Below are 16,547 nucleotides of genomic sequence, written 5' to 3'. Positions count from 1 at the left end.
GCAGAGAATCGCAGTTTCATTGTCGAATAAACATTTGAGGACCTGTGTTAAGAATTAATTTCTCAACTGGTTTGAGAGGGGAACTCATAGTTCCCTTTTTCTGTTCCACTGACAACTAACATGGTTCTTTTCTGAATGATGCTGTGGCAAGCAGACACAAACAGAAATTGGGAACTCAACGTGCAGAGGAGACGGTGGTCCTGCATCCTCAAGTGTATGTGTTGGAGGAGGCTGCTTGTTTGTTTCCTGGCCACTCGGACTCCTGAAATAATCACACAGAAACTATATTATTTAAAATACTGCTTGGCCAATAGCTTAAGCATATGTCTAGCTAGCTCTTAAATCCTAAACTAACCCATCTCCATTAATCTGTGTATTGCCACGTGGCTATGGCTTATCGGCAAGGTTTTGGCGCGTCTGTCTCCTATGGGTGGCTACATGGCATCTCCCTGCCTCCTAAATGCAGCAGGAATAAATCATAAAGCTTAAGTCACGATGCACCGGTCCCTGGACTTTTTCAGCCTCTGTATGTGCCTTTAGTCTCTCATCCCTATGTATCCCGATCCTACCTCATCTTACTGGTTTCCTGCTGCTATGGTCTGTCTGTCTGTCCTTGCTAGTCAGTGATCAGGCTTTTTCTGAGATCCAGGAAGCTGAGGCCTTTACTATGGCCTTTCTCCTGCTCACAGGTAAGAGACAAAGGCTATGGGGCCTTACTTACCCACAGCTCTGTTCCTCTTTAGAATGAGGCTATGGGTACTGGGGAACCCAGAATTCCCTGGAATATGGTTCCAAGTCTCCTTCTATAGCTGCTCAGGACTTTTCTCTGGTTTAGTCTCCTGAAGGTAAGCTGTGCTGCCTCGATGAGTCCCAAGGGGGTCTGTGAGATAGTCAGTGTGCAAGGAAAAGGGAGCCAGTGTCAGCCCAGGGCAAGCTATGCCTGGGCCGTTGGTCCCGAGCAAAGCAGGAGAGCCTGAGACCCAACGCTGCTCTCCCGGTGCCGATGAAGTTAAGCTCATAAAGTAGGAGAATACTTCAATCTTAGACATACAGTCTGTGGGCCTATGATTGTATAAAAGGATTTATATTTATGGGAACTGGGGAGATGGCTCAGCACTTAAGAACACTTGCTGCTCTTGAAGAGCCTGGGTTCCCAGCACCCACATGGTGGCTCACAGCCATCCTTTAACTTCAGTTCCGGAGGGTCTGAAGCATCGAACATGCACATGGTGTGTACACATAGCTATGCAGGCAGGACAGCCTGCCTCCTCCTCCCCGCTGGTGATGTCGTGAGGGCACATAACCAGTTTAGCAACTGAACTATCTCCCCAGCCCCTAACAGCCTTTAAAAACACTATTGAACTGTGTTTTTAAACACTATTTTTGAAAACTGTGTTTTAAAAATACACTTTGGGGAGTTCCTTCAACTCTACACTAAGATGAGTCTCTCATTTACCTGGTCCTGGCTCTTCCTGCCTCTCCAAGGGTCCCCTCCTCTTCCTTCCTTGGCCGTAGTATATGCAGGCCTTTTTTAAATCAGAGAGCCTCCATTCTGTCCTCAATCCACCCAGTACCCAACCCCTTCCCTGTCTTCCTGGAGCAAAGACCAAACTGTGTCCCTCAGAGCCGTTGATGCCATTGCGCTGTGAGGAGCACGGATCCCTCTCGGTCAGTGCACTACCCACCATGGGCTCTTCTTCACGCCCCATTTTTCCCCACTAAATCCTTCCACTTTTCCCCTTGTCCTTTGGCAAAGCAAACTACTGTTCCCACCTCAATACTGATCTGTTGGTCCTCGGGTGGGGTCTCCTCTCTCCACACCTCTCCAATATGGCGTCTGATTAGCCTTCGGGGATCATCCTCTAGCTACAAGTGGAAGCAGCCACTCCAGCAGCATTCTGACAGCACGTTAAGTGTTAGAGTGTCCACAAACATCTCGCCCCTGTTTTCTTTCTATCAGCTCACCAGAAAACCCCAAGTGGCCTACAGCAGAGCCTGTGCTTGACCGTGGTGCCAGCCCCAGGCTCTCCTGCCTCCAGTCTCACTAGAACCCCATAGAATTCTGTTTCACCCCACAGTCTCTGCCTCAGATCTGTCCTCACAGAGAATTTTCTCTCTCCCTCCATTTTCTGGATATCCCAGTGATGCCTCAGTGCTGTGGGACAATGGTTTTATACCCTGCAAAGGTTTGTTGTCAGTTGTATTGGTTCAATAAAATGCTGATTGGCCAGTAGCCGGGCAGGAAGTAGAGTCAGGGCAACTAGGCAGGAAGTAGAGATGGGGCAACAAGAACAGGAGAATTCTGGCAAGAGGAAAGAGTAGTTTGCAGTCATTCCTCAGATGCAGAGAAAGCAAGATGAGACTGCCTCACTGATAAAATGTGCCGAGGCTAACACAGACAAGAATTATGGACTAATTTAGAATGTAAAAGTTAATAAGAAGCCTAAGCTAATAGGCCAATCAGTTTATAATTAATGTAGGCCTCTGTGTGTTTCTTTGGGACCAAACTGCTGCCGGACCGGGCGGGACAAAAAACCTCTGTCAACACCTCAGACTTGACTGAAAACAGAATTTCACTTCTGGAGTGGTTTATTTCCCAGGGCCACACAGAACAAACTCCTCATCTGAATCTCTGTCCTGCACCTGCAGAATGACTTGCCCAGTACTACTACTACTGATAGACAATGATGTCCAAGCTTGGTATTCTGCGCTCTCTCTCTCTCTCTCTCTCTCTCTCTCTCTCTCTCTCTCTCTGGTTTTTCAAGACAGGGTTTCTCTGTGTAGCTTCAAAACCTGTCCTGGAACTTGCTCTGTAGACCAGGCTGGCCTCAAACTCACAGACATCTGCCTGTCTGCCTCTACCTCCCAAGGAGGGCTGGAATTCTACCTTCTCTTCTGTCCCATCCCCCACCTTCCTTATGAGGCTAGGAGGGGAAGTGTGTTTAAAGCTCCGGCCAATCTCACAGAATGCACTGCAGAGTTCACTCTGAGGCAGTTGGGGAAGTTCTGGGCTTCCAGTGTCCTCTCCAGGGCTCATGTGGAACTTTAGCTGCCGTGTGCACAGTGCCGGGAGAAGGGAGCTCACAGAGGTATCTCTGTCACCAGGGCTCTATCTACTTCATGAAGGGCCGTATGCTACTGAAGAACCCAGCAGCTACACAGACTTCCTGTAGGCAGACAGGGAGATGCCATGGCTAGGTGATAAAGGTGGCAAATTTCCAAGACAGCCAGCTCAACATCCCGACTTGAGACAAAAACCTGGTAGCTTTTGTCTCCCATCAGCAGCCTCCCCCCATGGCCTGGCTCAACAAGTTCAAGGCCTCATCAGGATGTGTCAATCACTGCTGTGGACCACCCAACCATCCATCCTATCTATTTTCAAACTGACTTAGACTTCTGGTTTCAAGAACCACAAGCTGACTAAAGCTAATTTGTGTATAAAGTACCTAGCCCCTGGTAGTCTCTCCCAGTTGTAGAGAGCAAACAGGAAGAGGTGGCCTCACGGTCACACACCAGTCTGTCCTCAGCCCTGTGTAGACCACAAGAGGCTTGCTTGAATGTTAGATTCAATTTCTCTTCCATCTGAAAATTAATATGGACCCATAGATCTTCCATGTAAGGCAATACAGTTTCACCATGCTTCCAAACTCATGGCTCGCCCTGACAGCTAGGAGGCAAGCAGCTGTCCCCAATGCTTAAGAAGAGACAGAGTAAGCAAAGCAGTGTCCACTCCATTGCTCTGTGACCTGGGTCTTGTCTGTGGCTAGTGTGCATCTTTGGCCATCATTCAGTTTATTTGCTGTGTCTTGACTGCCGTGTGTTGGGTATACACCATCGGATAAGGCCTCTCATGTGCCTGGAACGGTGATTATTTTTTCGCAGGTGAGTGTCGGGTGTACAGCACCAGATAAGGCCTCTCACGTGCCTGGAACGGTGGCTATTTTCCTACAGGTGCTACTTGCCCAACCTTGAACCCTCACGACCCCCTCAAATAGCAGAGGCCAGTGTTGCTGTGGCACATAACCACAAGCGTGGTAGTTTAAGTAGCAGGATGTTTTACTCTCATAGCTCTGGATTCCATTACCGCGCCAGCGCAGGCTGGAACCAAAAGTCTCTGCGGAGGGTGTCCAGGTTGAATGAATTCACAGAGCATGAGGTTGAGGTGGAACAGCTTCTTTATTGTTCTGCTGGGGCTAGCTTTTATACCATGGCACCAAAAGAGGAGGGGGCTGCGAAGGGAAGGGACTGTCACCTGATCCAAGCAGGGACTGTCACCTGACCCCAGCAGGGATCAAGGAATGATCACGTGCACTCAAACTTCCTTTCCCAACTCCAGGAGCAGAGGGAAGTTATTATGTTTTCTTTGCAGATAAGCACCTCAAATGGGGGCAGGGATATGTAACTCGGGGCTGCAATTCCCACCTTCCATAATTTGCAAGGTAGTGGAGAGCTGTGCCGTCCACTGATGGTCCTTCCAATGGCTTGGAGGCTTCCTCCCATGTCTCTTCCAGCTTCTGGTTACTGTTCATAACCCTTGGCTTGCAGGTACATCATTCCAACCCCATCTCTGCCCTCATCCTTTGTGGTTACATCTCCGTCTATGTTTCTTTCCTCTTCTAAGGATATCAGCCATGGGGTCAAAGTTCATCCTGACCCTGCTCTAATTTGATGGATTACATCCTCAAAGACCCTAATTCTGAATCCATCACCAGTGCCTAGAATTTGGATTCCTTCATACTTGGGGGGCACAAATCAACCCACAACAGTAGGTATTGCTTCAATCCTTCTCCTGTAAATTGTAAACTGACATTCGTGGTAACTTACTCAGAGACTAATAAGATACATGGTACCTAAGTATCTACTTACATCTAATTATCACTTATTGTACCTTGCCTGTGGTAGGTGCCCTGCTGGGTTCCTACCTAGGCCATTCAGCTAGAAGAAGCAGGTGTGGGATTCGATGTAAAGTCCTGGCCAGGTCAATTTAGCAGAATGTCTCTGGGAAGGCCTACCCTCCCTCCTCACCCAACATCTGTTACCTCAAGGTGGCACCATTCTCTGCCTGCATGTGAGAACCATGACTGGAATTGTCCATGCGCAGTAAGTCAGTACAACTGGATGCCTTGCTGTGTGTGGGTGATGGTCTGATGGGAAAGTGTTTCTCTTCTGCCAGCAAGTCAAGCTGAGGAAGAACCACCCGGTGAGTAAACCCCATTAAACACCAATGTCACAATTCACGACCTCCCTGTAGGGGGCGCCAGGGGGCCAGGATCACTTCTCTATTCTAATTGCCTCCTCACTGGGAAGGACTCTCTGCAAGCAGGCTGGGAAGGAATCAAGAGCCTGGAATGGCTACAGAGAAGAGAGTAAAAAGATCTCATTCTGCCTCAAAGTGAAAATGAAAAAAAAACAGGGTTTCCTGGTAGCAATTGGTCCTCCTCAATCCGGACTGTGATAACACAGCCCGGGGCAAAGGCTCAGACAGTAAGTCTCCCCTTGCAGCCCTTCCCCACACCAACCCTGATAACACAGCAGGAGGGGCGGAGGAGTGGCTCAGACAGTAAGTCACTCCCCTTGCCAGCACAGGGGCCTGAAGTCCATCCCCAAGGGAAAACACCAGATTAGTAGTAAGCAATTGTAATCCCAGCACTGGGGAGGCAATGAGGAGAGAATCCCTGGGGCTCGCTTCCCAGCCAATGAGAAAACCCGCACTTGTGGGATTACAATGGATAATCCATTATAAGGGATAATGTTCTCTGGCTTTGGCACGCATGTTGTTCACAGACAGGCACACACATCTGCATGAATGCATGCATACCCACACCCAAACACAGACACACTAAAAACAAAACAGCAACCAAACCAAACACCTTAAGGCTCTTGGTGACAATTCTGAGGACCTGGGGTTGATCCCCGGGATCCATTTGATAGGAAGAGAGAATTGATTCCTGCAGGCTATCCATGAACACACACTTGTGCTTACATACACATGAACATACATGTGTGTGCGCGCACACACACACACACACACACACACACGTGCAAATAAATGTCATTTAAAATTTTAAAGCTGCATATATACATACACGTGCCAGTCTTATGAACACAGTGGCTATGACCCAGAACCTTCCCACAATGACTGAGGCCTAGCAGGTCCCTCAGCTCAACACGGGGTGGGGGTGGGGGAGGATAATGAAAAAAGCACTCTACCCTGTGCCACAAATGATACCCACTTCCTGTGAGAATCCAGGCAAGTTATTTCTCTTCTAGGAGCCTCAGTTTCTTTCCCTGTAAAGTGGGGGTGCCAGCATTCACCCTAGAATACTATTGAGTGAGGAACCATACGTGCTCTCTCACCCTCACTTCTGAGGAGAGACTGTGAGGGACAGACAAGAGGGAAGCAGTGTCTGAGGTTTAATCTTATGTCCCCTGTGCGCCCATATTTCTACTTAAAGAAGACCTTGCTTAAATGGGAGAGCCCTCAACAGAATGTCCAGACATGGCGGCAGGGGTGGGGGGATGGGAGCGCAACACTGCACATACTTCAGTCTGCTCGGTAATATCTCACTGAAACTCATTCTGCTTTCCCTCACTCAGCATGCACGGTGGGGACACTGGTGGGCGGGGCTGGGGACACCTGCAGCACTTCACTGCCTGCCTTTGCTGTTTGAGTTCAGCCTGGGGCACATAGTGCTAGGTGATATGATCTTATGGTGAGTACTGTTGAGAAGGAGTCAGCCTGAGGCTATTCTAGGAAGGGACTTGATCCTAAGTCCCCTCAAGCAGGAGAAGGCATGCAGGAGAAAGGAGGGGGAAAGCAGGCTTACCCATTCCAGGAAAGTGTATAACTAAGAGATGCGGTAGGAAAAGAATTTCACCAGTTTCGCAACCCTCAGAACTTGGTCCTTAGCGTTTACATGCAAAGCGTCCCCAGTCTCACCCCAGGTTCCTGCGTTGGAACATTCGGTCCTTGCCTCGGAGGTTTGGAACCTTTGGGGCCATTGTGGTTGGCAGAGGTGTGTCACTGGGGTGGGCCTGCGGAGGTCTGGCCTAGCTTTGGCTCTAGGCTATCTCTCTGCTTCCTGCCTGCTTTCCGGGACAGAGTCTGTGCCCTGTGTTCCTCTGTGATGTCTACTGCTTCTTCCCTGCTCTCACACGCCTAAACCACAAGGTTATAATGGTTTCCTCCCTTACTTTGGCTCTGGCAGGAATTTTGCCACAGGTGTGAGAAAAGTCTCTCCTGTGCATCTTAATGGATGTCATGATTCTAAGGTTATGATTGAGAGCGCGTGTTTGTCAAGAGTTTAAGAGTACTTTTTTTGTTAGGTATAGTGACACATACCTCTAGTCCCAGTCCTCAGGACAAGTCAGAAGGGAGACGGGACAAGACTCAGGGAGACGGGAGGCAAGTTCGAAGTCCGCCAAGGCTTCACAGGAAGATCCAAACAAAAGCCAAACAAATGAAAAGGAATATTTTATCCAAATTTATTTGTTTTTAAAATTCAATTCTCTTTAAGATTTTTTTTTAAAGCAAAGTACAGGTGGCATGTGACCTGGGTTTCTGTTAATCTAGAAAATCCTAATCTCTGCCTTCAGATTCTCTGTGTTCTGTTCTTTTTATACCCATGAAGAATGGAGTTCTTCCCTCTGGCTCCCTTGGTTTAGCAGGGACTGTCAAGGCTAGCATGGGACAGAGACGGCAAAGGAGCTGAATGTATGCGCCTGAAACAGCGCCACCTATAGGCAATTGTTCCAAATGACATCACCAGGACCTGGGTGGGTGGCTGAAACAGTCATCTAAAAATAAACCTCAGAGCAGAGTTGCCATGTATTCCTTGCACATTCTGGGATAAATAAAACAGGAGACTGACACGCTCATGAGATAACATTCAATAGGAGTCTTTTTTCTTGAAGAAACAAAAGCTTGGTCAAACAGAATTCTTGTTGCCCTGTGTTCCCTCACGGGGCCAATCCATTTCACAAGCAACTTTGAAGGAAGCGGAACTAAGTATTTCTACCTTGTCAGTTACAGTTCATAAAAAAATAGGTTCTATATTTAGCTTAAAACAGCAATCCCTCTACAACTTAAGTACAAAAAGAATTTTTTTTACAAACAGCAGCAAAAAAGTCAAACATTTGTAAACAAAACCTTAGCAACAACCTTATGCTTACTAACAAAACTTCCATAGTCCTTGAAAGCATTAAATATATACAAGAGGGGAATTATTTCCATCTTTCCCTTACTATAAAGTACTTGGTGTCTGAAACAATGTTACCAGGAGCAGACACAATTTGGTATGGTCATAAATCTCTTTGAACAAATGCTTCAGGGCCGTCATGTCCCAGCCACAGAGGGAGAGCTCTCCAGATGCTGTCTCCGAGCCATGATCCTGGCACAGCGGGGGCATCTCGAAGACTGGAAACACTGTTTGTGAAAGCAAGCCCTGCACCCTGCAAGCAAATGGGGCCAGTGGTCAGAAATGTGCCCCTTGATTTCTCACATACAGATGGATACTTGTTCCCACGGGGGTGTGGGATGGGGAGGGGCTGAGACCCTGAGTCCACAACACAGGGTCTTATAGGAAAAAATCAACCCTGCCAAAACTCTCAGGGCTATCAGTGGCTCAACTGTTCTTGACTATGAACGAGTTTCAGGAGCCTGGTGGATGTGGTCGATGCCACCTACTTCCAGATCAGTCCAAGCACTAGGGACAGTTCTGCTCGTCTTAACTTGGTGACTGATGGCTCATGCGAGGTGGCATCAATGTTCCTGAAATGTCTCTAAACGGACAGAGCTGCCTCATCTGAAGTCATGTTCGTTTCTCAGCACTAGCCTGAATCCAGTGACGGGTTGCTGTGACGTTTGAAGACCCAGCTATCTCTGCAAGCTGGGACGATGCTGAAAAGCTACCCCCACTGCCACCCAGAGCTCTGTAAGATGGCCCCGGGCTCCTTGTAGCCTACCACTATTCAATAGTGCCGCTGTCCAGGCATGCTATTTTCACATCCCCACGGGCCTGGAAATCCCAAGCTGAAGTCTCTTTTCTGGGGAACTTGTCTGCAAGACTAGAATATCCTGAGAAGAAACCAAGTCCACATAAAATATGAAGAAAGGGTTCCCCATGAAAATCCCTCCCACGCAACAGAATTTAGAGAGTGTGGGATTCCCGCAACAGCCCCATCTATAAAGAGGCAAATAATTAGGACTAGGAGATAGCTCAATTGGTAAAGTATTTGCCACTTAAATATGAGGACCTGGGTTCAATCGCCCAGAGCCCACATACAAAGTTGGGTGTGGCGGCACATGCCTGTAACTCCGTGTTGAGAAGACAGAGACAGGAGGATTGCAGGGACTATGGATCCGCCTAGCATATTCTAGGTGAGTTCAAGGCCAGTGGGAGACCCTATCTCAAAATTAAAGATGGATTGTGCCTGAGAGATGACACCCAAGGGTGGCTTCTGGCCTCCACACACATGCACACACACTGGCCCACACCTATGAATGTACACGCACACACGCACATAAGAGCCAGTATCAAATGTTTTAGACTTTGAGAGCCATTTTTGTTTCTGTGGTGGTTTGAATAAGTATGGCTCCCATAGACGCATGTATTTGAATGCTTGGACCACAGGGAATGGCGTCATTAGGAAATGTGGCCTTGCTGGAGGAAGTGTGTCACTGTGGGAGTGGCTTTCAGGTCTCCTACGCTCAAGCTGCCCAGCCTGTAGATCAAATTATAGAACCCTCAGCTCCTTCTCCAGCACCAAGCTTCTGCTTGCACACTGCCCTGCTTCCCACCATAATGATAATAGACTAAACCTCAGAACCAGTAAGCCAACCCTGATTAAATGTTTTCCTTTGTAAGAGTTGCTGTGGTCACTGTGTCTCTTCCCAACAACAGAAACCCTAATTAAGACAGTCTCTGTAACAACAGGTTCACTCCACCACTACGCTTTAAGAACAGAGATAACCCTTCAGAGTTGGATGGGACTGTAATCTAGTGAAAACTGGTGGTGGCAATGGGTCAAACTGGGACTATCCTCTCAATCCAACACCCCAAGAAATATCATTCTTTATCCCTCTCTGCAAAATACACCTTGCTGTGAGCCCCAAACTTTACCACCTCCCGTCCACCCTCGAGCGCACCCTGCATCACTGCCCTGTACAGAGATAAGAGGATGAGGCATCTTTCCCTTGAAGTTAGTATTGGGATTTAGCTACTTTGCAATTAAGTGATTATGAAGCTGATGTTATTAAAGTACCTGAGCATCTTATGCAAGTCATGGTCTGGAATGGGAAGATGACGGTCGTACTCTGACAAAACTCACAGATGAAGCCCTTCCCCTGGCACAGCTGTAAAAAAAAAAGGCATCTAAGGTCACAGGCTGACACTGCTGCTTGTGCTGGCCAAACTGGGCTGCCATTTACACAGAACCGTAGAAGCATCAACTTGTTAATGTCTATGCATTTAGCCTTTAGGGGAATGGATCAGAATAAGAATAAGAATAAGAATAAGAATAAGAATAAGAATAAGAATAAGAATAAGAATGGAGGAGGGAGGAAGGAGAAGGAGGAGGAGGAGGAGGAGGAAGAAAAGGAGGGGGAGGAGGAGGAGGAAGAGGAGGAGGAAGAAGAAGAAGAAGCACATTCCATAAGGCTGCTTCAGGGCAGAGTGGGCTCTAACAGAGTGTGGGCATTCAAACGAAGAAGCTACAGGGTCCCATCTTGCATCCCAGCAGACTGGCTCTGGTTAGTTAATACAAGATTCTGTCTGATTCAATGCTCTGCCTGCTCAGGGCGGGGAAAGTTAAATGTGATCAAGAGTCAAATGAGAAGCATCTCCCTCCCTAGATCCTGGCACTAGGAAAGGAACCTGTCCCAGGTGATCCCTCACCTCACAGCTGGCCACGTGGGCAAGAGAAGATTTCAGGATGTCCTTAAGCAAGGGTGCCAGCAGTCCTTTCTTGGTCCTGAGGAGGTCCTCCATGGAGAACAGATGGCATTCATCAGTCAGATGACTGGGAACCTGCTCAAACTCCTTCAGCACACTGCCAGAGAAGAGATAGTTCCCTGAGTCGCCTACACTTTTTTTCCCAATTAAAAGGCTCTCTTGGGGCTGGGACGATGGCTCAGTCACAAAAACACTTGCTTTGTAAGAAGAGGACCTGAGTCCAGATCCCCAGCACCTACACGGAAAGCTGGGCACTGCAGCGAATGCCTGTAATCCCAGTGCTGGGGATGCCCAGTGTTCACTGGAGCTTGCCAATTGGTACATGAGCTTCAGACCAAGTGAAAGACTGTGACTCAAAAACTAAGGGGGAGAGTTATTGATGAGACACCCACCACCAACCTCTGGCCTCCGCATGCACATACACACACATAAAATTTCTATTCATAAGTTCATATCTCAACCTTTACTGACTTTTTGCTTTTGATAATGTGTCTGTGATGTAAATTTAACTATCACCCTATTACTGAACACATAGTAGGTTTCTATGTTATTTCTTATTTTAAATGTATATTTTAACTAAATTTCTTCCCATCTCTGTAAGAATAGCCCTAGGGTAAGCATTGAGAAGTAGTTTCGGGAAGCCATGATCTCACTCAGTGAGATATGCATCCTGCCTCTACGTGAGGGGCATTTAGTAGGCCCTGGAAACCCTCACACCACTGCCCACAAGAGACAGACAGCAGCCTACCCTGATGGAGGAGGGTTATCTGTCTATTGTGATATTTTCATTGGTCAATAAAGAGACTGCCTTGGCCCTTTGATAAGACAGAAAATTAGGTAGGCGGAGTAAACAGAATAGAATGCTGGGAAGAGGGCTATGAGGCAGACGCCATGGAGCCAGCCACCAGGTCAGACATGCTGAATCTTTTCTGGTAAGCCACCACCTCTTGGTGCTACACAGATTATTAGAAATGGGTTAATCAAGATGTGAGAGTTAGCCAGTAACTAACTCTCTAGAGATAATGGGCCAGGCAGTGTTTAAATGAATACAATTTGTGTGTTATTATTTCTGGGACTAAGCTAGCTGTGCAGGAGCCGGACGGGATAAAAAGCAGGCCTGCCTGCAGCTCCTTACTACACTACCCCTTGGTGGGCGGATTTAAAAAACTCAGTATGCACACACAGCCCAATGCTACTCGGTCTTCAAAAGGGATGGACCTTCAGGACACGGAAGTGAAATAATCCAGTGATAAGAGGACATTTATTCTATGATCCACATACATTAAGTATATAGAGTGGTCAAATTCATCGAGAAAGAATGTGGGTTGCCAGGGGCCGGGATGCAAGAGGAGAAAAGGGAACAGTATAATGGCTACAGAGATGGGGTTTTGCAAGAGGCAGGAGTTCTGCAGATGGACTGTAGTGGTGACGGCACAATGGAGACACCCTCAATGCCCATGAACTGTGCACTGAAAGTGGGTGGGACGATACAACTCCATTGCAGGGGTTCAGCGCAATCTATTGCATATATTTATATTCTGTGCATACTCTAGCCACTGACCGAGGTATTTACTTTTATCCTTTTCCTATCCTTTTATTATTAAAAAAAAGAAGAAACCTCATTTTTGTTTGTTTCCTTCAGTGCTGGGGGTCAAGAATAAAAGGCCCTAAGAAGCTGGAGGAACCGTGGCAGCCAGGCAAGGAAGCACACCTGAGGTAGGAGTGGGGAGAGTGTTCCCACTGGGGATTTTACCTGTCAGCAAACCTGCAAGTCTTCAACAGCTTCTTGATATGAAACAGTTGCTCCCGGATGTCCTAAGGCAAGAAGTCAACCCCTGAGAATGAGATGATGTATGGCCACTGGCAACATACATAACAAACCTTCAAGTTATCTGAAATACTATGCTGGCAAGCAAAATCAACTGTCAAGGAAACATAACTGAATCCTGGGATCCACCATCCTGAATGGACGCAGATTCTGTGGAGCCTTGGAAAAAGCCCACGCAGGTGAGAGACCATTCACTCCACAACCTATCTGCCTTGTTGAGGGTCGGGAGACTCCCTGAAACCAGAGTGACAGGCATCTCCTCCTATGGGAGGAGCCCTCTTCCTACCCTTGCTTCCTCCTCCATGGAGGCTTCCGCTCACCTTCACCCTATCCAGCTCCTTGGCTTTTGCGTAGAGGCTGTGGTGCCCGCCTCGCAGGTTGAAGACAGGCCGGTGCCATATACTGTCCAGTAGCCACTTGGAGAAATCGCTGACTGGGTACTTCCTGAAGTCCCACATGGTCAGGATCCTCGCAGGGATCCAGGACTCGGCAGCTGAGTGGCAGCTGTCACAAAAGTACTTGCCCAGATACTCACAGTACCGGAGCCGCTTCACAAACTCTGTGGAGGGCAGGAGGGTGAGACCGTGTTCAGGATGCTAAGAATCTGCCCTTCGCCACCTCCCCACTCCTACGCCAGCCTCAGACTCAGACCACTGCCCACAGCGGCAAGGCCAGGTTCAACTGCCAGGCAGCACTGCTGGGACATGGGCACGGGGATTTCACTACGGCCATTCGTGACTTTGCTGGGATAAGACAGAGGCCAGAGAAACGGAATCCTCCCAGACACTTTTGGACTTGGAAAACGGGCTCCGTGAACTGCAGTGCAGTGAGAACCTTTCACGTGGGGTCTGGGAATCTGGCGGAGTGTGCGGGTGCCACCTGCTACTGACAGGAACTCCGAAGACAGCTCAGAATCTCTTAGGTTAATAAACTGCGACCCAGAGACTTTGGGGATAGCCCACATATGAAGAAGCCTGCTGAAGAGTATATATATACATGCATACACACACACACACACACACACACACACACATGTATATACATATATGGACTGGGAAGAGAGTACCTAGACTATAAATCACAGATTATAAATCTGAGGAGGGCACAGAGAGAGTACCTAGACCTAGCCCCGCCCCCCCCCCCCCCCCCCGAAAGCTAACAATGCACATCTCTGCGCCATGGGGAAAACTACTTGTTTCTTGCCCTTTTGAATCTGCTAAAAACAAACACATGGTGCTTCTGAAATCTCTCTAATAAAACGTTTTGATGCACAAAATGTGCATCAGAATGTAGGAATGGCGGTGACAATACGGTGCCCTCACAACCTGGGCTAAGAAGGAAGACAACACAGCCAAAGTCTCCCGTGCAGCCGTCCCTAAGCATTAACACCCGACTTGAGCAAACTCTTGGCGTTTGCCCTGCTTTGATGTGTGTCTCTAGGTAGTCGAGATAACACAAGGTGTAATTCTAGTTCTTGTGTCTGTTAGCTCTGTGGTAAGAAAGAACAACAGAATGGATGGGAAGGCGGTGACTAACGCCCTAGCACACTGTAGATACCCATGACCACGTTCCTAATAATGCCTCGAAGAATAGGCAGGAATGGGTCTTCGCTGGGCACTTAACCTGTTCCCCAAGCTGGTTATAGGTTAATATATGTTGCTCTATGCTTATAATTCCATGACTTAGGAGCTTGTGTTTTCTTTTTAAGGAAAACACAGAACAGCGAAGACAAATCACCATAGGAACACACAGGCAGTGAACAGGCGAGCTCAGTTGAAATCCAGTGGATAGCCAGCATGTCCTGCTCCTCCCTGTGTTCAGGTGCTGAAGGGGAAGAGGAAGAGCCGATGTCTCTGCACTTGCTGAATTATCCTTTGGGGAGAGGTTTGCTAAACAACAAAATCTCCAACAAAACCAATTACAAAAAGCACAGTACTCCACATGCCACCGGAAGGACAGGTGTAGTGCACTATACCATATAAACGCACAACACTCTGCATGACTCCTGAAAGCAGACTCTGCCCTGGTAACTCACATCCCTGATCAGACTTGGCATGATGGGAAGAGACAGAAGGATACAAGGGACCAGTAATTTCCTCCTGATATAACCCGGCTCTCCCCAGCATCTAAGCCCCCAGTATCTCAGTATCCATTCACTCATCCACTCACCAAGCCTCACTGAATGCCCACTGTGCTGTCATTGGTATAGCACGGATGATGTCATCACTCTCCCTAAGACTGTTAGGACAGAAAAATGGAAGGTTCCTAAACCTGCGACTCTCAGCCAGGGCAACTTTTACCCTCTTAGTGGGGGGGGGGGGGGGGGGAGGGCATTGGGAAGTATCTGAAGCCATTTCACTGGTCGCTGTTTAGGGGCCTCTAAGGGATTATGTAATTCTGCTCCAAACCTTAAACCCTGCCCCCCCAATTCAGCAGAACTGGAGTTAGAAATCCCTCCTCCCACAGCTGTTTTCTATCTCACAGAATCAGTGACATGGAAAATGATTCTAGAATTGGGCTGTCAAACAAAACCTTTTGAAGACATGGTGATGCACTGCTGTCCCACATGGCTGCCATGACATGGGCCAAGGGTGACTAAGAAACTGAAGTTTAAATTTTACTTAACTTTGAGTTTATGATACCACATGGGCAGGCGGCTGCCATATTGGAGAATGCACTTCTCGGATAAAGCTGACCAGAGAGAAATAGTACCTAGATTCACTATACAAAATTAAATTGGAACCTGAGCCATACATGATGATGTCTGGCAGATAGGGAGAGTGGAGCAGAGGAGCTAATAGTGGGACTTGCTGTTGCTATTTTGTCGTGATAACTGCCTACAATCCTTCCTTTTAGAACATTGAGTAAGGGGTTGTCTTAGTTGGGGTTTCTATTGATGTGATGAAACACAATGGCCAAAGAGCAAGTTGGGGAGGAAAGGGTTATTTGGCTTACTCTTCTACATTATAGCTCATCATTGATGGAAGTCAGGACAGGAACTCAAGCAGGACTGGAACCTGGAGGCAGGAGCTGATACAGAGGCCATGGAGGGATGCTGCTTTCTGGCTTGCTCCCCATGGCTTGCTCAGCCTGCTCTCTTATAAAACCCAAGACCACTAACCCAGGGAACGGCACCTCCCACAATGGACTGTGCCCTCCCCAATTGTTAACTAATTAAGAAAATGCCTTATAGCTGGATCTTAGGGTGGCCTTTCTCAATTAAGGGTCCCTCCTTTCAGATGACTCTAGTTTGTGTGTCAAGTTGACAGAAGACCAGCCAGCACAGAGGTAGAAGGTAAAATGACCTGTATGTAAGACTGGAGGGGACTCAGGAAGAATGTCAACAGAATGTGGAATTTTGGACTGAACTCTGAAACGGATAAAGGCTATGGGCCACCGTCTTCTGAAATTTGGTAAAGTCTGAAGTTAATCTGAGGGGATTGAGCCAACCTTAGCATCTCAGATGTAATGATTGCCCTGTGATTGGCATTGACAGAAGCCAGGGGAGATGGCTTGGGAGCCCTTCGCACTGTTTCTGAAACTCTTCTGTAAGTCTAAATGATCTCAGAATTCAAAGTGGAAGCAATCAGAATCAGACAAGGTTTTCAGGAGACGCGCTAGATCACTTCCGTAGATGACATCACCGACTTACACTGCACCTCCTCTGCAGGGTTTCCCTCTTCTCAGCCCCGTCCCAGTGGCCACAGGCCCTTTGCATGTGCTGAGTACCCCACGTCCTGGAGATAATCACCTCCTTATGAAACCTC

At 47.9% G+C, this 16,547-nt stretch overlaps 1 protein-coding gene across 3 annotated transcripts in view; it reads right to left on the bottom strand.

Moving 5' to 3' along the window:
• Positions 1 to 7,471: 7,471 nt before the first annotated feature.
• Rubcnl (rubicon like autophagy enhancer) overlaps positions 7,472 to 16,547 on the bottom strand; it is a 36,580-nt gene continuing 27,504 nt past the window's right edge. For all 3 annotated transcript variants that reach the window (XM_048421860.3, XM_048421861.3, XM_048421863.3), the window contains exons 10-14: positions 13,101 to 13,339; positions 12,706 to 12,767; positions 10,896 to 11,049; positions 10,264 to 10,354; positions 7,472 to 8,451 (exon numbers count right to left, since the gene is read on the bottom strand). In XM_048421860.3, the coding sequence (XP_048277817.3) occupies positions 8,336 to 8,451; positions 10,264 to 10,354; positions 10,896 to 11,049; positions 12,706 to 12,767; positions 13,101 to 13,339 (662 nt within the window). In that variant the 3' untranslated portion in view covers positions 7,472 to 8,335. The remainder of the gene's footprint in view (positions 8,452 to 10,263; positions 10,355 to 10,895; positions 11,050 to 12,705; positions 12,768 to 13,100; positions 13,340 to 16,547) is intronic.

The sequence above is a fragment of the Myodes glareolus genome, chromosome 12 (assembly GCF_982192425.1).
Source record: "Myodes glareolus chromosome 12, mMyoGla1.1, whole genome shotgun sequence".
Taxonomy (NCBI): Eukaryota; Metazoa; Chordata; class Mammalia; order Rodentia; family Cricetidae; genus Myodes; species Myodes glareolus.
Note: the sequence above shows the minus strand (reverse complement) of the source record. Positions and strands in the feature narration are given on the sequence as shown.